The sequence below is a fragment of the Sciurus carolinensis genome, chromosome 5 (assembly GCF_902686445.1).
Source record: "Sciurus carolinensis chromosome 5, mSciCar1.2, whole genome shotgun sequence".
In the NCBI taxonomy this organism is placed as follows: domain Eukaryota; kingdom Metazoa; phylum Chordata; class Mammalia; order Rodentia; family Sciuridae; genus Sciurus; species Sciurus carolinensis.
The window spans coordinates 123,505,799-123,527,388 of NC_062217.1; the positions used below are offsets into that span (position 1 = coordinate 123,505,799).

The 21,590-nt window shown below is 51.1% G+C and overlaps 1 protein-coding gene across 3 annotated transcripts; it reads right to left on the reverse strand.

Annotated features, from left to right (window-relative positions):
- Positions 1–1,706: 1,706 nt before the first annotated feature.
- On the reverse strand, positions 1,707–21,529 carry Dnajb12 (DnaJ heat shock protein family (Hsp40) member B12). 3 transcript variants are annotated; one of them, XM_047553908.1, is made up of 9 exons: positions 21,292–21,529; positions 12,156–12,336; positions 10,830–10,975; positions 8,406–8,591; positions 8,211–8,290; positions 7,155–7,264; positions 5,298–5,470; positions 4,612–4,709; positions 1,707–3,558 (listed from the first exon to the last, which is right to left on the reverse strand). In XM_047553908.1, exons 1-9 carry the CDS (start codon positions 21,422–21,424, stop codon positions 3,529–3,531), a joined length of 1,137 nt encoding a protein of 378 aa, XP_047409864.1. In that variant the 5' UTR covers positions 21,425–21,529; the 3' UTR covers positions 1,707–3,528. The 3 variants fall into 3 exon arrangements, with proteins under 3 accessions (XP_047409864.1, XP_047409865.1, XP_047409866.1); XM_047553909.1 differs by having other exon boundaries at positions 4,564–4,709; XM_047553910.1 differs by having other exon boundaries at positions 4,558–4,709.
- Between the last annotated feature and the right edge of the window lie 61 nt (positions 21,530–21,590).

Consider the following 21,590-nt stretch of genomic DNA (forward strand, 5'->3'; position numbering starts at 1 on the left):
GCTAAGGATGGAAGCCGGTGCCTCACACATGCTAGGCGGGCACTCTGCACCCTGGGATGGGTCTCGACACCCTGATCTTTGCAAGTAACACTTGAAAAGAGCTGACTGCACTCGACTGTGTGCTTTGTGGACGGCTGACTCTCACAGCTACCCCAGGAGGTTGGCCATTTTTTGCAGATGAGGACACTGAAGTAGAGGGAGGTTAAGTGACATGCTCAAGTTCACCCAGGAAATGGCTGAGCAGGATGGAGCCAGGGCAGCTGGGCTGTCCTGCCCTCCCTAGGGACTGGGGGTGGGAGGGACAAGGTGTGGCAGTCAGACCTCCTTGAGTCACAACTCCAACTCCTGGCTCTGGGAGGGCTGCTTGGCCCCAACAACGGGGATCTGCTCTGCTGCCTCCAGGGGACAATGACCCAGGGACGCTGCCCTGTAGAGCAGGATGGACACCTGTCATTGATAGGAGGGACATCTGCCTGAATGGACAGCACACCCTGTGGCCTTTTTGCACTTGTCCACCCTTTAGGGTGCAGCCCCCCACCCACTCCATTTGGGAGAGCAGAATGATCACTTGCTACACAGATCCTCAGGACATGCACAGTTTTTTAAGATGCTTGGGGTCATCTTCGCTCCCCCAAGCCTCAGTTTCCTGCTCTTGGAAGTAGGCTTACTCACATCACTTGATAAGGGTCTGGTGGCATTGTGACTACTCTAGAACTGACACTGTCAACAGTCAGCGTGGCGCACCTGTCAGGCCTGTCGGGCAACGGCCAAGTCAGGTGTATGCTCCGCGTCCCCGGGAGCAGCTCCTTCCCTAGACCTGAGTCGGATGGGACAAGATGAACTGGCAGGCCCCTAGAGCTCTCCCTGGAGCCTGGCTGGACTCTGTGGCTTGTTTTGCCACCTGACAGTGGGTAGGACACACTTGTCAAAGCCTCTTTTGCTGCAGTGTCCCACCCCTTCTGGCTCACTAAGCTGCCCAGTGAGGGCAGGGGATGGGTGGGTGCGTGGGGGTGGCCCTGGCAATGCCTCTGTCAGCTGTAGTTAACAAGTGGCAGCTAGCAGGCCAGGGCAGGCTGCGGTGACCCCGGGTGGGGACAGCCAATGAGCTCCCAGGCTGCGGTGGCACCACCGGGCAGCCCGCCTGTCTTTGGCTGGTGCAGCAGCGGGAGGGGCCTGGGCCCGCCAGTCAGGGCTGCCGGCCGTCTCCGGGAGGCCGGGGCAGATCTGCGACTCACTCACAGGGAGCCTACTAGGGCTGCCTCAGTTTTAACTTTTCCAACCTCCTCAGGATGGCTGAGAAAACTTGGGGAACTTTGCCCATGTTCTGGATCCGAGTGGGCTGGGGAGAGGGGAGACTGGGGGTCTTTGCTCAGGTTCGCAGTTGGCCAGAGGGAACTGGAGGGGTGGGTGGGGAAAGGGGGAAAAGCAGAGGGTGGGGGTCAAGACCCAGGTGCCCACCCAGGACCAGTCAGGTACCCCAGGGTCTGCACCCCAACAGTCAGCTGAGTCCCTTACCCTTTGCCAGATGGAGCCAGTCCTGGAACAGCATTTGTGACCCAAGTGGCTGTCAGCCTGGGCCAGGGGTGAGAGGGAGAGTCAGATTTGTCACCAAGAACTCCTGTGTTACATGGGCTGTACAGTTACCAGTAGCAACAGGGGCCTGGTCCCCCCACCTCAGCCCCCTTATTCCACGCAGACCCACCACGGTCAATCACATAATAAACATATATTTATAGATGTACAATTTCAGAATTCTAATTCAAGAAATACAGCTTCTCAGGGGATCCTTTAGGATCTGTTCTTATTGCACATGGCTCAGCCCGTCTAGGTACAGCTACCAAGACCAGACGGTCGGGGTGGTGGGGGCAGAGCACCAGGGCCACCTCGGGTGGGGCACTCTGGCCTGCGTCCAGTTCTTATGATCTCTCTGGGCCGGGTGGCCACTTCATTGCAGGGTGCGAACTTGTTTAAAAACCAGATTTGACATTTCCTTACCAAACTTCCTTTCCCAGCAGGAATCCTATTTGTGGGGGTACTTTTAAAAAAGGAGCCAAGATAAACTCGGGGAGGGCAGTTGCCACCTCATGGCTGGCAGCTTGGGGAAGTAAGGCTTTGGAAGATGGCAGGCGCAACACCATGCCCACCGCCACAGGAAAGCTCGGGAGAAACGGCAATTCCAAAAGGCCCAGTATAAATGTGGGAATAAATAAAACCTCCCTCCTTCCTCTGGCAGCAACTGTTTTGAGAAAAATCCTCATATGAAGGGGGAGGGTAAGAAAAACATTCTGGTTCAGGTGTGTCCTTCATCCAGTGTGCAAGAGGAAGCCTGGTACAGCCACGTCCACGGAGGGTGAAGACAGAGGTGCCCACGGGCACTGACTTTTCTTCACAAGTCAAGGCTGCTGCCCTGGGGTCCTGGGCTGACTCTTGGAGGAAGAGTCTTCTGGAGTTCTTGGTGCACGACTTAGGAAAAACCAGTGGCAACGATGGAGCTGTGCCCTGTGGCACCTATAAGGCAAAACCCATGTAGGGACCCAGGTGGGGAAGTAGTTGGGAGAACCTGGCCGCTCTCTAAACCCTGCAGTTCTATGGGCAGGGGACTGGCTGAGGGGCTCCTGGGCACAAGGACAAAGACCCACCTGAGCTGGCCAAAGGCAGGGGTGGGTGGCCTCACCCCAGCAGGCTGTCTGGGCCTCTACCATGGGTCAATACTGACCTGGTACTTGCCCTTAGGGGTACCTTCTTCCCCATAGCCTGTTCCTCTCCAGCTTAACCGTAAACCTGGTGACCTTCAGAAGTTTTCTATGGATTTATACCATCATGATTACTGCTGCCATCTAAAACAGGCTGGGGCTGGGGGGCAGGGGACATTAAAAGCATTATGACCCAACTTTCCTTATGCTGTCAGCTTGTCTAATATCTAGCTTTTGAAAGACCAGGCTGCCTTCCCCAAAAGGCCTCGTTTTCTGAAACACAGAAGAAATCATCTGAACAACTTAACTCAATCCCTGCATAGTTTAAAAGTAGACTCTCTATGTGTGTGTATATATATATATATATATCTGTATATATGCCTATTTACATATAAATAGATATATATACATATACATGCATCTGTAAGTTACATTCTATGGAGTTTTTTCCTTCTTTCTTCCTCTCTATTCTTGGCCTATGCCTCTGCCTGGCTTCTCCTGCGAGGTGACTGGTGGTGGCTCCTGGGAGGGGGAGGAGAGGCAGTTAGGCGCCCCCTCCCCCAGTCCTTCCCACAGACATTTGCTGCAAGTTTTACATTCTACTTTCGTTGCCATGGTTTCTGTATCCTAGGAGCGAGCTGATGCAGAGCCTCTGCCAGCCCTGGGAGGGAAGGAAGCAGCCCCTGGCAGGTTTTCTGTCTGTCCTAAGAGCTTTCTGCATTTACTGGGTGAGAGAGAGGGCAGTTGTGCAGCGTTCGGCCTCCAATTCCATTTTAATTTTTTCTTTGTATGTCTGTCCTTAAATACACAGTCCATCACCTTGGCTCAGTGCGTGTCACCAAAAGTTCTCCAGGGATTTCATAGTCTGGGGAGGAGAGTGGTTAACAGTCAGCTGGTTAACAGTTACCTCAGCCCCTGCAAACAAGCAGCCCACCCTGTGCAGTACCCCTGCCCGGCTCAGCCCCCGCTGCAGTGGGCTACACTCTCTGGAGTCACTAGCAAATGGCCACAAAATAGTCTACAGCTGAATCTGTGTGGAGGGGACACAGGTAAAGGAGGGGACAAGCAAGGTCCCAGTACCGAGAAGAGTCTCCGTTCTGTCCTCCGGGCCTGGTGCAAGCTGTCTGTTCCGGGGCGCTGGGAACAAAGCCCACCGCCCACATGCAGAGGTGGAGGAGGTGCTGCCTACTACCAGCTACTTTCATTTTCTCCCCACCCCTTCTGTACTGAGTGGATGCATTTGACCATGAACTCATGACCTTCTGTTCCCTTCCTCAGACCACAGGCAAGATGCCTGGGCGGGGCCGGATGCCTGTGGCTTCCAGGCTGCCAGGTGCAGTAGCATTGGAGAGAAAGGGCCTCAAATCCCACCGGAGTGGGGCGCGGTCAGGGCGCACAGGCCTCTCCTGCCCACTATGAGGCTGCCCATTCATCTTGGGGAGGGCTCTAGGCCCACCCACTACACATGGTTCTTCCTGGCCTCAGGCAAGCAATGGGTGTGGGGGCTGTCCTGGGCCCTGTACTATTGGGTGCCCTAAATACCAGGGCACAGGCAGTAGCCAGCTGTGCTTGGGAAAGAGTTGGGTGATGGCTGGAGTGGACAAAGGAGCAATAGCATTGGCTCCACCACACAGCCCCAAATGAGAGAAGGGAGTGGGGTTGGGCAGAGAAAGACTGGACGGCTGAAAAAGACCTCAGCTTGCAAGCTGGGCCCAGAGCTGTCCTGTCTCTGGGATTTGGAGGTCAGGTTGGGGACAAGGGTCTTTGCCATCATCACCAGCTTCCTCCCTCCCCACCTCCTCTGCCTCATGACCAAGGCCAGAGCTGCCAGGAGTTGCAAGGCAGAGGCAGCCCTGGCTCATACTTGGACCTGGGTGGTGTGGCTGGCCCAGGACTATCCATGCAGGGAGGCCTGCACCTCTGACAGCCGGCTGCAGCTCGGGGTTCCCATCTTCTGTGCTCTGTGGTACATATCTGTGTCACCAAAGTAGCGGGCCCGGTATAGCAAGCCTTCCTCTGCAAGGCAATGGGGAAGGGTTAGGGTGCACCCAGTACCCGCTGGAGTCTGCCAGAAGGCCTGCCTGGGCCTGTGGGGGGAAGGTTGGTACAGGCCCAGGAGCTTAGGCAGAGCTAGCTTCCCCTGGGGGAAGACCCTAGAGGAACAGACTCTGATCCCCCGCTTGGAGAGTGATGATAGAAACCCCTTCCCTTAGAACATGGGTGAGGCCACTCAAGGTGAAAGCCTGTTAACCTGGTCAGACTTCCCTGGGTCCCACAGATAGATCTGGGTGCATAATCAGCGGGAGGTCAGGAGATCTCTAATCTGTTTCTACATGCACATCCCTGGCAGCCAGAATGACAAGCTGATTGCAGTGATTTATAAGAACCCAGTGAAAATCACTAGGTGGCCTGGGCTCTCAGCCCCAGGGGAACACAGGAGTGGAGTCCAGGTCTTGGCACAGGGTAGTACCAGGTGCCCAGGTCCATGAAGGTGGGTGAGTGGGGTTTTACCCCTTTCCCCACTCTCAAGCTTTGTCCTTGGCCACCCTCCCAGATAGCATACACACACACACACACACACACACCACATACACACACACTCACTTTGCTGCTTTTCTTTCCAACAGTTATTTCGGAGGTTGGCGATATAATCATCTTCCACATTCCGTTCAACTGTTTTGAGGCTGGAGCCTGTGTACTCCTCAGAGAAGGTGTCTGCCACATAGTAGACGACGCTCAGGTGTTCTGTGACTCGCCTGTGGACGTGGCCCACTGACCTGGCCAGAAATACACCAGAACAAAGTGGATCTAGGGGACAGGCCCAGGGCAGCTCAAGGGATGATGGAGCCTATTTGTGAGGTACCACCAGCCACAGGAGTAGCTGATTCCCTTCCACTCTGTAACAAGAACTCATATGCTCCCCCAAACAAGGTCTCCAGTGAAGGCAGTGTCCCTGCCACACATACACCCAGCACATGGCAAGCTTTTCCTCTAAACACGCCACTGACCTGTGGCCTTTGGGGAAAAGCCCTTTCTGAGAAGCCCTGATCTGGGAAGTTGGGAACTCGAGAAGTAGTGGGGGCTCTGCCTCCTAAGCTTCCACTTTCCCATCTACCTCCTCACCCATGCCCAGGGTCTGCCTGCCTCTACAGGAGCTGCCCGTCTAAGGTTAAGATTCTTAGGGACAAAAATATTAGGGACAGGGGTAGTGCACAGTGGTAGAATGTGTGCTTAGTGTGTGAGAGGCACAAGGCTCAATTCCAGTACCAAAACAAATAAACAAAAACTCACAGGAACAACGTATGATAGGAAAGGTTCCAAGGAGTTGTATCCTTCCAGCTCCAATCATGCGCTCCATAGGCTGCAGGGAGGACAGCCCCTGCTTACCCCACAGAACCCTCTTTCCAGCTGCAGGATAAGGGCTGGCATCTGGCCACCTAGAGCCTGAGCCAGCTGCTATGGGTTCACTGGGCGAATTTCGCCCTCTGCTGGCTGTGATGGAGCCTGCAATCCTTGCCTTCAGGCCAGAGGGAGGCTCTGGGTAGGAGCAGAGGGCTTCAAGGAACAGAAGCTAAGCGTCCACTATGTATGAGACACTGGGCCAGGCACTGAGAATAAAGAGGGGAACTGACATCTTAAAGGGTCAACTAACTCACCAAGCTCACTAGAACAAGTATTCATTCAAAAACATTAAGCATTTCTAGTGAGCCAGGTATTTGATATGTATTACTCATTAATTTTCACAAGTGGGTGGACGTTATTCCCATTTTATGGATGCGGAAACCATGGTCATGCACCCAGGTTCACAGCTTCTTAGTAGACAAGATGGGGTTCGAAGCCACCATTCCTCTGAATCTAAGGTGCCTGTCCTTTCCATGGTTATTAGGGCCACAACCAGAATTTAAGAGCAGAGGTTATTTCAGGGTCAGCAGATAAGATGGGGGAGGAAGGGGCCACAAACCCTCTGAAATCACATGTAAAAATCCATGTGTGCACTGATGGAAAAGTTCTGAAGCTTTTGTTGCATTTTCTTTTTTTGGTATCAGGGATAGAATGCAGGGGTGCTTTACCACTGTACTACATTCCCAGTCCTTTTTATTTTTTTAATTTGAGGCAAGATCTCACTACATTGCTGAAAGTCTAGCCAAGTTGCTGAGTCTGGTCTTGAACTTGGGATCCTACTGCCTTAGCCTCCTGAGTCGTGGGGATTACAGGTTTGGGTCACCATGCTCAGTTTTCATAGCATTTTCTTAGGGGGCTATGAGCTTAAAATAATTAAGAAGCTCAGCTAAACAGAGACAGTCTGTTTTCTTGATTCTGAACCATTTTTTTTTTTGTGGGTGTGTGTGTTGTAACAGAGAACTTGCTGGTCCTCATCAGGATGGGAAGAAGGCCCCTAGTGAGGGTTGAGACCCCAAAGCCCCTGTGTGCCCATTGCCCTAGCCTGAATCCAGTACTCACGGTCTTGGGCTCAGACTGTAGGGTGGACTGGAGACCATGAGCTGGCTGAGAGCTGACACGAGGATCAGGATGAGGATGGGCATCAGCTGAACAAAGACCCCTAGCCCGCCCTGGAGGAAGAGTCAACCATTACACAGTTGGCCACAATCACTACAAGCTGCTCTAACACAATGAGCCCTGGGGGATTATGACACCACCTTCTCCTCCTCCCTTCCAAAGGTCCCAAACACAGAAGCTCCTCCACCTGCCAGCTTTCCCAGATAAAAACCAAACAGCCATCAGAGGGAGCAAGGTAACATTCGAGGGCTTGTGAGAGAATTCCAACAAATCAGCACAAGGGGTGCCTCCACTCCTGTTCTTGGAGGCAGCACTGGGGGAGACTCCGCCACGTACTGCTTTCTGAAATTTTTCTTTCATTTTTTTTTTTTTTTTTTTTTTTTGGCAGGGGAAGGGGGCAGGTACTGGAGATTTAGCCCAGGGGTAATTTACAACTGAGTCACATTCCCAGCCCTTTTTATTTTTAACTCTGAGACAAGGCCTTGCTAAGTGGTCAGGGCCTCACTAAGCTTCTGAGGCTGGCCTTCAACTTGCAATCCTCCTGCCCCAGGCTCTGGCATAGCTGGGATTACACTTACAGTTTTTACGTACATTTTGCGAGTGCTGAAAAGCACCTATGTTGGCTTCCATTATAATTCTCTTTCAAAGTTTAGCTCTCCATTCCTTGGAAAATGTTACTTTGGTCTTATGAACAAATGGACTGCACAAAAGCTATACACACTTGATCCTGTCTGCAGGGGGAGAAGTTTCTGCATTACACTCCCCAAGGGAGGCTATCAAATCGCCACTCCTGTGGGCAATGTGGAGTGTGGCTCCCTCTGGTTTCCCTCAGCAGAATAGCAAGAGGTGCCGAGATGGCTCCTTAGCTGAGCACTGTGGGGCCCTCCACAGTGTCCCCACACTCCCGGAATGGCCAGTATGGGCTGTAAACTCCATCCTCCAGGCCCCATGCCCTGGGGTGGGCTTGGGCCTCCTGTCTCCCGGCCCCTGGTCACTCACGTCACCCTGGTTCTCCCTGCGGTCCTGCCTCTGCTGGTAGGTGTAGCGCATGCGGCCATTGCTGTACACATGGACGTTACCTGAGGTCAGAGGAACTGAGTCAGAAGCTGGGGTTGCTGGAAAAGGGAGGGGTGGATCCAGTCCTCCACCATCACTCCCAGGGAGACCTGGCTGTGGGAAGGGAAGGGAACTTACTAGAAGGGAAGCCACCACCAAAGAACATGTTGAAGAGGTCTTCAGGGGAGATGTCAGCCTCAAAGCCACGGTGGAAGTCCCCATGCCCGTGGCCGTGTCGGGCTGCTTGGTTCTTATCATCACCAAACTGGTCGTACTGTTTCCTTTTCTCCGGGTTGCTAAGTACCGCGTAGGCTGTGCCAATGGCTGCGGAGGGAACGGGAAGGTCGGGCTGTGGAGGTGCGTGTGGGTGGGGAGCCACGCAGCCCAGGGCTCACTCTCCTCAGGGGCTTAAGAGAACAGAGTCTGTGGGGCTGCAGGAAGTCCACCGGTTGGGCACAGGTGGGAAGGGGTGTGGAAGAAGACCCCCAGCGAGTCCGGGCAGGCTGGACTGCCTGGAGGGTGAACACTCGGACTCCTGGCTTTCCGCCTGTGACACTGGTGGAGCTAGGTCCTCCACGGGTGTCGTCTCAATTACTCTGAATAGTAACCCTGCCTAATTTTACCAATGAGAAAATCGAGGCTCAGGGAAGTGAAGCGACTTGCCCAGGTGTAGGCAACTCTGAGGACTCAGCCAGGAGTCAAAGCCAAGTTTCTTGCTTCAAGCTTTTGCACTGACCTTATTATTTTTTATATTTATTTTTTAGTTGTAGGTGACAAAATACCTTTATTTTATTTTTATGTGGTGCTGAGGGTGAAACCCAGGGCCTCACATGTGCTAGGTGAGAGCTCTACCCCTGAGCCCCAGCCCCTCATTTTTTCCCCCCATTTTTCTTTTTAGAGTGTATTTTGACATATTATACACACATGGAGTATAACTTACTCTAAGTAGGATTCTCACTGACCTTATGAATCTACCAAAGTCCCTTTCCTCCTTCCTCTCTCCTGAGGTGCCCAAGGGGCAGGGCATCCCTTTGTGGTGGGAATGTATTTTTGAAGTCATAATGTGACACAGACCAAACAGACACAGGAAGTCCTTGTAAACTGGAAAGCAGTGGGGACTGCTGGGAAGGACCAAATCCTTGGGGGTCTGGTTGAGACTCCTCTGCCATTGGTGGTGTGGCAGAGGGGTTAGCCCTTGCTCCCTGGGGTCCAGACTCCAGCTACTGTTTCCTTCCTGGCCCTGAGGCCTCCTCAGCAGAGTTCCCTGGGTGAGAAGCCTGTGCTCGCTAGACCCACAACTCTGGGCTCTCCCCAGCCTCTGCCACTGCCTCCTCCTCCTCTTCCTTCTCACATAGCTGCTCAGTTGCTAAGAACACTGGCCACAGCTGCATCTGCTTCACAGCCTGCAACCCCTGGGAAGGAGGAGGGTGGAGTCTTCCTCTCTCCCCTCCTACCATCTCACAAGGCACCAGCACCAGATCAGGCCTCTCAGTCCCCAACTGGGCAGGCTGCAGGAGCACTCAGGGTCAGAGAGACATTACCCATGGTACCTTGCCTCCCCACTCCCATTCTCCTCCTTCCTCTGGGACAGGCCCTGGGAGATGGTGTGCCAGGTCTTGGGAGTCTGCTCTGGCACAGGCTCCCCATCTGACTATGGTCTTGGCCCAGTAATTACTTTGTCTTCTCTTCTGTACCAGGAATTGAACCCAGGGGCACTTAACTGCCAAGCCACATCCCCAGTCCTTTTTTCTTTTGAGACAAGGTCTCATTGAATTGCTTAGGGCCTTGTTAAGTTGTTGAGGCTGGTCTCGAACTTGCATTCTTCCTGCTTAAGTCTCCAGAGTTGCTGCGATTACAGGAGTGCACCACCAAGTCTGGTTGGCCCCAGTACTGACAGCACAGTTCCTGTTGAGGCTGGTCATCACGTTCCCCAGAGGGAGACCAAGGTGGGAACGAGAGAAGGAACATCAGGGGATGATGTTCAACACAGGGCTGGTCTGGAGTCGGTGCACACGTGTGCTTCATAGTTAAGTGAAAATCTAAATGAATAAAGGGCAGCTTATGATTCTGGCCAGAAGTGACACACCCACTCTGGAATTCAATGGACTCTGAGGAAAGAGAGGCTGTCATGCCCCCACTGTAGGCCCTCAGGGTGTGTGTGTGTGGAGTTGGCTGTGGTTGATGGTACTGAGGTCACCAAGCTGGAGGCCCTGACATGGGGCTGCCCTGCCTCTCAGCACAGGGAAGCTGTTACTTAGGAGGTTGCTCCTACCTCAGTCAATGTGTAATCTTGGAGAAACTACTAGAACTCTCTCACCTCAGTTCCCCCCCCTGCAAAATGTGGGATGACAAAGGGGAGGCAGAGCGTAACTATTTGAGTTCTGAACGACTACATGGCTAGAGCTGGCTACTGCAACCGCAGGAAGCAGCTCCTGAGTTTGTGGAAGGAAGCCCGAGACCACTTCATTCTGCGCCCCCTCTTCCTGGGAAAGCTGTCTTGGCCCTGTATTCCAAAGACAGGAGAACAAATACCAAAACACCAGGATACCAGGGCTGGCTCACCTTTGAAGGCTTCAGTGGCACCAGGCGCATGGTTCTTGTCGGGGTGGAATTTGAGGGCCAACTTGCGGTAGGCCTTCTTCAGGTCCTCATCGGAGGCTCCTCGGCTCACCCCCAGGATCTCATAATAATCCTTACATTGCTTAACCCTGGGGGAGGGAGAAGAGCGTGGTAGCGAGTGCCCTGTGTGGCTCAGAGCCATGAGGTAAGGTGGGAGGAGAACAGGCAGCAATGGCAAACAAGTCTGAGCGCCCCTCCCCTGGAGGGAAGCAGGGCACGGTCAGTAGTTCCTCTGGGTCAGTCGTCTGATTTCAGGGACAAGGGAGTTCCAGCTGGGATGGGGAGCTGGGCAGGGTCCTCTGGAAACACCAAGAATACACTTAGGACTTAGGAGGGGCAGCTGCTGTTTTTGGTCAGGCCAGCATCCATCTGCTAACAACTCCCTTGCTGGAGGCACCCTTGGAAGGACTGTCATTGTCTGTCATCCCAGGGCAGGTGTGTCCTGAGCTCAGCCAACTGTACTCTCTCCTGGCAATTAGAATTCTGGAGTGGGAACATAAAGGCCAGAAATGGCAAGGGCCCATTTACCCCAGGAAGTGGCACTGAAGAAACCCTACTTCTCTCCCGTCAATTCTTACTCTCTGGGCCCTGGAGGTTCCCTGGTTCTTGGCTTTCTCTGAGCACTCCCAATTCCTCATATATTAGTCTCTATCACTCAGGATTAAGCAGGCTTGTCTGCTTAAACCTTTGCCTGGTTTATGGTAAACTACAGTCATGCTTGGTCACACACACGCTGAACCCCTGTCCCAAAGCTTGCCAGGGGGTGGGCGCATGACCCCCCTGAGGCAAGCTGGTGGGGAGAGCGAGGGCTGGCGGCTGGCTGAGTGGTTTCTGGCCTGGCAGTGAGCTGCTCTGTGCAGGGCCTACCCCTTGGAGGCATAACTCTGCCTCCTGCCTTCACTCCACCCCCACAGGATCTAGTCTGAGAAGGCCTTTGTTGGGGATGGGGTTGTGGGTTGGGGAGAATCTGGAGGGTGAGACCAGGCTTCATCTCTGTGTGACAAACAGCTGTGTAGAGAGACCCAGGCCTGCCTGGCCAGTGGCAGGGGAAGGTGACAGTCAGCATTTCCAGCCTCTGCTGTGGGCTGTCTTGGTGGGGGGCAGACAGTGGGGCCCTGGCTTCCAGACATTCTAGGGCCTTGTTGGAAATAAGGCTGGACCTCCTCCATCCTCCAGGCCCCTCCCAGGCCCCGGGCAGAAGTGAGGGGTGGTTGGAGGAAGCCTTCTCGAGGTGTCCCCAGTACCGCAGGCTGGCGCCCAGGCCTCTACCTTCTCACAGCCGCCACCTGCTCTGCAGTGTAGCCTTTGCTGCTCTCTCCTCCTCCAGCTTCACCGTTGGCCGAGGGGGCGTCAGTCCCCCCTGCTTTCCTGTGGGTCGTTTGGGTTGCTTCTGTGGGTTGGGGTTGGTCACTGGCAGACTGTGGTTTTTGGTTCAGGGACTCGATCAGAGCTGTGCAAGGAAAAGAAACCATTGAGGGTTCCTGCTCAGCAGGGCTGCAGCCTGCCTTGGCTCGGGAGAGAGACCAGGCCCCGCATCCCACCCGCCTGCCCTCCCAGCAAAGCTACTCGCTCTTTCCTTCCCCGGCCTGGGTGTGCCTGCAGTCCTCAGGAACAGGAATGCATAGAGAGTTAATGTTTTTGTATATATATTTTCTTTTTGGTGGTGCTGGGGACCAAGACCAGGCTTCACACATGCCAGGCACACACTCTACCACCACACCATTTCCCCAGCCCTTACATAAACAGTATTGATTTCATTAATAAAACTAACAATGAAATCCACATAATTCACAGATAAATCTGACTTGCCTTATTTTTCAGATATTCTGTGCGTGCATTTACACATCTCCTCTTTTTTTCTGTAGTACTAGGGATTGAACCCAGGGCCTCCCACATGCCTTTCCATAGGCACTCTACCACTGAGTAACAACCCCAGCCTTTTTGTTTTTACTTCATTTTTAGACAGGGTTTCCCTAAGTTACTCATGCTGGCCTCAAACTTAGGATCCTCCTGCCTCAGCCTCCTGAATCATTAGAGTTACAGGAACCCAGCTTATATTCTTTTTCTTAATAAATGTAAGCAGGAATTTTGATATTCTGATAGTCTTTCCAAAACAAACACTTGGGTCAGACACAGTGGCCTGTAATCAAAGGTACTTGGGATGCTGAGGCAGCAGGATCACAAGTTTGAGGCTGGCCTTGGCAACTTAGAGAGACCCTGTCTCAAAATAAAATAAAGAGCTGAGGAATGTAGTTCAGCAGCCCTGGTTTCAAGACCCAGTACTGAAAAACAAAAAAACCATGAAAAAAAAAAAAAACACTGAGTATTATCAATAAACCCTTCAATATTTGGTTTAGGAGTTCATTTAACTCTCTTTCTTTCAATGTATTTCTTGGTTTTTCTCTGCACTTTGTTCTTTAATGCACACTTTTTCTTACTAAACTCATTCAATTCTGTATACTTTTTTGGGAGGGGAATACAAGGGATTAAATCTAGAGGTGCTTATATCCCTGGCAGGGTCTCACTAAGCTTCTCAGGATCTTGCTAAAGTGCTGAGGCTGGCCTCCAACTGGCTATCCTCCTGCCTCAGTTTCCCGAGTCCCTGGGATTACAGAAGTGCATCACCACACCCAGCCTATATACTTGTCTCTCTGCACTGTACCACATTTTGAATATCAAAAATATTCAGTCCTTTGCACTACCCTCTGTTGTTTTCTATTTTTATCCTTGGTCTCTAAAATGTTTTAATATTAAATTAATACCATCAGTACAAAACTAAGTTGAAAGTTAATTTTAATGTTTCCTAGTATTTTTTTAAAATAGGCTATTTAATGTCATTATTTATTAACATAGTACATCAGAATTATAAACTGTTTTAATGTTTCTAGGGTTTTTTTTTTTTTTTTTTTTTTTTTTGTGGTGTGTGTGTGTGTGGATGGTACTGGAGATTGAACCCAGAGCCCCACACACGGTAGACAAGCGCTCTATCATTGAGCTGAATATTCAGCCCTTAAATTTTTTTTTTTTTTCTTAATTTTGAGACAGGTTTTGAATTTGTGATTCTTTTGCCTCAGGTTCCTGAGTAGGATTACAGATTGTGCCACTGTGCCTGGCTCCTGGCTTGATTGACTGACTGGCTGCATGGTACTGGGATGGAACCAAGGGGCACTTTAACACTGAGCTACGTCCCAGTCCTTTTATTTTATTTCGAGTCAGGGTCATACTAAGTTGCTGAGACTTTCCTCAAATTGCAATCCTCCTGCCTAGGCCTCAGGAATTACTGGGATTACAGGCATGCACCACCTCCCAGTCAGATTTCTGGTTTAGATTCATAAGTCTTATTTCCTTTTAGTTTAAGATATGATAAGAGTTTTTTATTTTTTCCTACTGTGGTAAAAAACATAAAATTTATCATCTTGGGCTGGGGTTGTGGCTCAGTGGTAGAGCACTTGCCTCACACATGTGAGGCACTGGGTTCAATCCTCAGCACCACATAAAAAATAAATAAAATAAAGATATTGTGTCTATCTACAACTAAAAAAATTTTTTTTAAAAATTATCCTTTGTGTGTGGTGGAAACAAAACCTTTATTTTATTTTTATGTAGTGCTGAGGATTGAACCCAGGGCTTCATGTGTGCTAGGTGAGTGCTCTACTGCTGAGGCACAACCCCAGCTCCCAAATTTATCATCTTAACTCTTTTTAAGGGTACAGTTGTAATAACAGAATATAGGTCACTTTGATTTACATAAGTTTATTTTCTGCAGTGTTGGGGACTGAGCTCAGGGCCTCCCATGCAAGTGAGGCAAGTACTTTAGCTCGAGCTACATCCCTAGTCCTAGGTAATTTTTAACTCACCAAAAAAAAAACCCCAAACCATTAGCCCTTCAGGTTTTTTAAATCCCAAAGCAGTCTGCCAACAGACATATTCTTTTGAGTGCCAAGAAGGTGAGGCTTCTGCAGTGGGGACACTACTTAGCAGACCTGTCTGATTCACTGGGACCGGGTAGGAAGGCCAATTCCTGGAGACCATCACTTAGCAGTGAAGAGGGGTGGGGGGGAGTAAGTTTGCTCAGAGGGACAGGAATGGTGTGAAATGCAGGAAAAATACCTGTATTCCCGACTTGCTTTCTCAAATGGCTGGCTATGTCAAATGTCCACTCCATGTTTGGGGGTCTATACAGGGGATTTACTGTTAACCTCAGACAGGGTCATGGTTATGCAGATCCAAGTCCTTGGTTCCTGCTGACTCAATGAGGAGGGTCCCAAATTTCTTGCAAAAGTTCCCCATATCCATTTATTATGTCACAAAGCCAGTTCTTAGAAACCCCCAGTCATGTCAGGCCACAGTGTCCTGGGTAGTAAATCCCAAAGCCTTTAACAGGCTCCTAGGAAACCAGGACCCTGGATGCATCAGGACCCAGGGACACTTCTGTGCTGAGGAAGGATGGGGGTGCAGTCCAGGCTGGGGCCCTGCTTCCTTCCCAGGTGTTGCCGGGCTCACGGCGTGTGCTGAGTGTCCGATGCCCTCCACTACAATGCACCTGGGCCTCAGAGCAGGGCTCACTGTGCGCTGAGCTCCTGCCACCGTGTGGGGGACTGGGGGCTCCCACAGCGGACCCTGAGAAGGTGCTCAAGAGAGGAGCAATACTATAAAACCCGTTTATCACTGAGTGCTCACTGGATATCTGGTGCTGCCAGAGTGCTCTACGTATAGTAGCTCATTTAACTGTCACAACAGCCTCAGAAGGTAGGTCATACTACCTACTGGCACCCCACTGCAAGAAGAATCTAAGCTAAGTGGCAAAGGTGCATGTAAACCCCAGGATCCCCGCTCTTCAGCTATCTTGGACCACGGGTCTGATGGGGTGCCACCTCTAGCAAAGTCATTCCACCTACAGGGAAAGGTCCTGATTCAACTTGTGGCTCTGCCACTTACTAGCTGTGTGACCCTGGCTGATCTCAGAGTTCTGTCTGAACCTCAGCTTCCGCCTAAGGTGAATGAAGTGGAAAAAAGATAAAGTGTACACAGAGACTGGCACAGAGTTCAGTTCAAAAGGAGTAGCTGCTAACATCATGACATGGGCTGATACACTGGCCATGAGAGCAGGCTGGTCAGATGGGGGAGGGGACCCACGGTTTGGGGCAACACCAAGGCTTAGAGAGCTGAGTCTCAGCACTCAGCAGGCTCTATGCCACAAGATGTCAGGCTGTCCCAGATACCAGGCTCCCTGCCAGGGGATGGTGAAGGAAGAAACTAACAGATGAAGAGATGCCAGTCCAGATGGGACAGAGGGAAGAGTGATTTGCTGGTCTCCTAGGGCTTTTAAAGAAGTTTCTTATTTTGGTTTCTCTAGAAGTTTCAATGGTCCAGAGTGGGTCTGACATGAGTCTGGCAACACAAACCAGCCATCCAAGCACAATGACATCCAGGGACATCAGTCAGAGATGGGATGGGCTCTCTCCAGCACCTCTTAGGAAGATACTGGAAATGGTTTCGGGCAGTTACCTGGAGCCAGCCACTCTAACTTCCCTACATACAGAAAGCCTAAAGGGGAATGGATGTGCTCCAGCCCACGCAGGAGGTTCCCACTTGAGTTGGAAACTAAATATTTCTGGCTGATGACAAGCAGATCTCTCCCGTGGCCTGAACACCCCCTCTGCCAGGCCTCTGAGAAATGGCTTTCTCACTCCGACTCACTGTAAAATCAACACAGTGGCTGATAGGAAATGTCACAGAGTTAAGAGACAGCTTAACATTAACCCTGGCTCTGCCCCTTCCCAGTAAAACCATGGGACACCAGAGGAAGACGATAAAGCTAGGTGGGAGAGGTGGCAGCTGAGGTGGAGGTGGGAGGGTGTCTACAGCCAAAGCCACCAGGGGCTGGCCCTTCTCAAATCAGGATGGAGAGTCAGAATGCCTGGATGGATCAGATCTGGCTCTGTCATTCACTAGCAGGGTCATCCTGGACAAGTTAACTTGGCTTCTCCAGGCAGAGTTACACCTTTCTCACAAGGCTCAGAGTGAAAGAGCAGAGGCATGTGCAAGAGTCACCATGACACCTGGCAAATACTCAGTGTTACTGTTCATTGAGGTAAGTAGCTGAGTTTCCAGATCCATGTATCTACAGTGCTCAAGGTGAGTCAGAAAGAGGTGAGAGTGGGGAAGGAGCTTGGGACTGGTTACGACAGATCTGGGTCCTTTGCTATTCAGCTGTGTGACTTTGCCAAGTTGTCTAATTCCTCAGTGAAGACACAAGGCCTGCCCTCATAGGGCTTCTCTGAGGGGAAGAAAATATTCAGTAGAATAAGGCGAAGGGAAGGGCTGAGTGCACGGGATCTGGTGAAGGCTGACTAATGTAAATGACAAGCCCACCCTGGATCTCAGCAGTAGTACAATTCTTTCACACCTTGACCTGAATTCCCAAATCCCTCAGCAACCCATCCTCCAGTCTTGGTGAGCTGGTCTTCCTGACTTGGCTGGAACCCCAGAGTTGGCTATTTCATAGAATCTCAGGCGACCTGAGCTGCAAGGACCTGTAGAGATCATCAGATCATCCACATCATCTTTCTCTTGTATGCTAGGGAAACTGAGGCCTACAGATGTTTTCAAAAATTCCCTGGAAAACTTGGGACCTTCCATTATATTTGCTAAGCCTCAAGCAAAGCCAATTTAACCAGGCAGCCAGATGCTAGATAGAAACTCCCAGAAGAGGACTAACTGGCTCTATCACCCCTGCTCCGTGACCTCCTATCTTATGGCCTGGTTAGTGCTGAACAATGCAATTGTCCAGTCCTTAGTGCCTCCCTTTCCCACCTCCCACAGCAGAAGTTAAGTCCCCTCAAATCCTCTTCACTGAGAAAGCCAACTCTGTGAGGTCACTTTACCCTTCAAGGTGCTGAGTCTCCCCTCCCCACTGATCCTTCCATCTGCCCTACTTCTTCAAGACCAGCCTCTACTCATGCTCTCGATCCTTCCCGTTTCTCAACTTGACCTTTTCCCACAGCAGCTCTGACAGCACTGCTCACCACTTCTTTGACACCCTCTCCATGGCTACGGTGTGTCCTCTCCCGGGACGCCTCCTCCTATGGTTGCTCCATCTTACTCTATAGCTTACTGGCTAAAGGCAGGTGCAGCCCCGAGGGGGCCTGAAGTAACTGTTTCTCCATGTTCTACCCTTTCCCTCAGTGACCTCAGCAATGTGCTCCATCAAACTGGTGATACCAGAGTTTCATCCGGAACCAAGATGATGGCTCCTTTGTGATATCCCACTGGCACCTCCCCTTCTCTCACCTCTTCCTTCAGCTTGGGTTTCTCCCTAGTCACTCAGGTTTCAATTTTGGTTCCCAGCATTCCATCTAATTCTCCTGGGGACCTCTCTCTCACACGAAGGTTTGCCATGGTCTCTCTAATGATCTTATCCTTACCCATACTGCCTTATTTCAGGCCTTCAGATCTTCTAACCTAATCAAAGCCATTGCTTCCCAATCGGTTTTCTTTGGCTCTCTTCCCTCTCATAACCCTTTATGCAGTTCTCTCTTAAGAACAGTACCTTACCCTTACTCCTGTCATCAAAAACTTCAATGGCTCAGCTGGGGGTGCAACTCAAAGGCAGAATACTTCTCTAGCACTGAGCTACATCCCCAGTCCAGCCGTGGTATACTCCCCCAAAAAATAAACAATCAAAAATACCAACCACAACAAAAACTTCAATGGTTTCCTCACTAACTACAAAATGAGGTGAAAATATCTTGGCCTGGTGAAAAGGAGTTCTATAATCTGGTTCCATTTTACCTTTTAAACTATATCTTCTCATATACAAATACCACCTCCACTGCCTCTGAATCTTGCTATGTCCCATTCTCTTCCCCAAACCTCTTGCAACTTTTGGCCTGCACGACTCTTGCCAACACGCCTTACCCCAAGTTCCCTAGATGTAAACCTTCCTTCAAAACACAGTTCAAATGCTGCCTTCTTATTCCCTAAAGCTGTTTGTTCCCCTGTTCCCCTGTCAGTTAACAGTATTTGTATGCCCTTGCCACAGCACTCACTACAGTGCTTATAATTTAATGTTCAGGAGACTGTCCTCCACACCAGACTGTGAGTCCTTGGACTGCAGGGACTGGATTTTTCATGACCATTCTTTTTTTTTTTTTTGGTACCAGGGATTAAACCCAGGGGTACTAACTATTAAGCCACACCCTGGTCTGTTTTATTTTTTATTTTGAGACAGGATCTCACTAAGCTGCTCAGGGCTTCGCTAAGTTGCTGAGGCTGGTTTTGAACTTGTGAACCTTCTGCCTCAGCCTCCTGAGTCACTGGGATTACAGGTATGTGCCATTGTGCCTGGTTTTCATAACCGTTCTTAAGTCCTCAGCATCTAACACCATGCTTAATTTTTGTCAAGACAGAGCTATTATCTTTTGCCTTGAAAAAAATTTTATTTTCTGTAAGTTTGTCCACTTGACACCAAGCACAGGACTTCACAAACAAAACAAAAAGATCCTCAACAAAAACCTGTTACACTGATTGAATATTTGGAACGAGCTTAAACTCAAACATCCAATACAAACAACCACCTAATATTTTTTAACTAGGATTTCCCCATTGCCAGCCTAAACTAACCCCAGGTCTTTGCTAACGCAGTGCATGGCTGCAGGTGGTACAAAGTGAAGGTTATGCAGATTCACAAGGCATATACTCTTTCTAGAAGAGCACAAACAACACAAATATGTAGCAGGTGACTTGTGCCTGAGCAAATTCCAGCACCTGAGCCCCAGGAAGGACACTCATCGGAGCTCCTGAACTGGCACAGGAAACCTGCTGCTGACATGCCCCACTGGTCCTGTTTTTAACATCCTCTCTTAGTTGCCTGCTCCTGAGCCCCCAGCAGCAGCACAAAGAATTGTGACAGCTGGGATTCTGCCCCAACATGCTCCACTTATAGAGAGTAACTTATTTCACAGGGAAGCTCCTTGGGCAGGCTACCTCAGGAGTCCTGGCAAACAGACTGAAGCCCTCTCCAAGAGGAAGCAAACAGACCAAAGATCAACCTAGAAAGTCAGAAGGGAGGAAAGTTCAGGAGCTTCTGGCTGTCTCTTCTGCCAGCCTTCCTCTTTCTTTAATTTGCAATGCAGGCAGGGAAGCTGAGGCTAAATGCTGCTCCTTCAATTTCATTCCATTCCTTTAATTAACATCTAGAGAGTTGCACAGCTTTTCAATTTCTAGCTGTGTAATCTTAAGCAAGTCCCTTACCTCTGGGATGTTTCCTTATCTACAGAACAAAGATAATGATCTTGCTCTGCCTGACAGCGGAGAGGTTCAAGTGGCAAAAACACAAGTGGAAGAACTTTCTACACCGAAAAGCTCTATGGGTAGTACTGTTATTCACATTATCTGAGCTAACTCTCTAATCTTCTAGGACAGGAAGACCAAGCTCAGAGAGGTCCTACAGTAGCAGTCACGATGGGTCTTCTGAGCGCTAGTTACACACCGGATAGTTTACCAACTGGTATTCACGGGCACAAAACCCCATGCCTTTCTACTTTCCAGTTTGTATTATGAAAAACCTCTATGAAAACTTAAAGAAACAGAAGTGGAAGCGGCTCCTGGGTAACAGGAGGTGGCGAGAAGTAGAGACAACCTTAGTATTGCCAGTCCTGGGCCGCTTAGCAGCCTTGGCAGTCCATATGACCGGCCATGCTGGCCTGCTGGGAGTGAAGGTGGGTTGTGAGGTGGCTGAGGCTAGCATCTCCAACAAGTCATCCACCCCAAATCTCATCGGCGGGTGAAGAGGCTGCAGGAGGCAGAGAGGAGTTGGGCCTCAGGGCAGGCCGCGCGAGGTGGAGTGGAGTGGGTGGTAACAGGCAGGCTCTGTTTCGGAAGGTGGTCGCTGGCCCTTGACTGGAGACATGGGTGGGAGTGAAGGTATGTAGGCGCCTTTCCAGGGCGCCCGGAGGGAGGAAGTCTTTCGCTCTCCAGATCCCATTCCCTCTCTCAGCAGTTATGTTTATTTTCCTGAACTATGTTATTTCCCAGGCCGGTAACTGGCCCTGAGCCACCGAACGGCCCCTTGGGAAAAGTAGTTCGATTTCGCTGCCAGGTGAGTTCCCTTCGCTAGTACTGCCAGTGCCATCTCACACTAGGAAACCTCATATCTCAGAGGGACCCGCAAGCACCCCGAAAGGTGAAGTCCCGATCGCCTCTGTCTTCAGGAGTCCAGCATCCCGCAGAAGCGCGAGCCGGAAAGACTACAGCTCCCAGCAGCCACTGCGTGCCTCACTGCGCAGGCGTAGCCGCGCCTCGCCACCCCTCCCCCTCCACCAACTGCTCCCGTCGGTCCGTTCCCGTATTCCCCCCATCAGTTCTAATGTCCCCCTCTGCCTCTCCGGCACCTCACACTCACCGCGAACTCGGGGTGTCGGGTACAGCCGCTGCGCCTTCTCCAGGAAGCGGAGTGCCCGGTCGGGCTGGTTGCTCTGGATGGCCTTGAGGGCGATGCTGATACAGCGCTCGGCTTCATCCTTGTTGGATTCCATGGCGGAACCAGAGCGCGGAACCAGGGAGGGGGAGGCCCGGCGAGCGAAGGGCTGCGCCAGCCGCCGGCGCGTCGCGGGGCAGGCCGGCGCAGAATGATGACATAAACCCTCCGCCCCTCCTTTCCGAAGATTTGAGTGAGAGTCGAGCGAGGGCGAAGGGCTACCG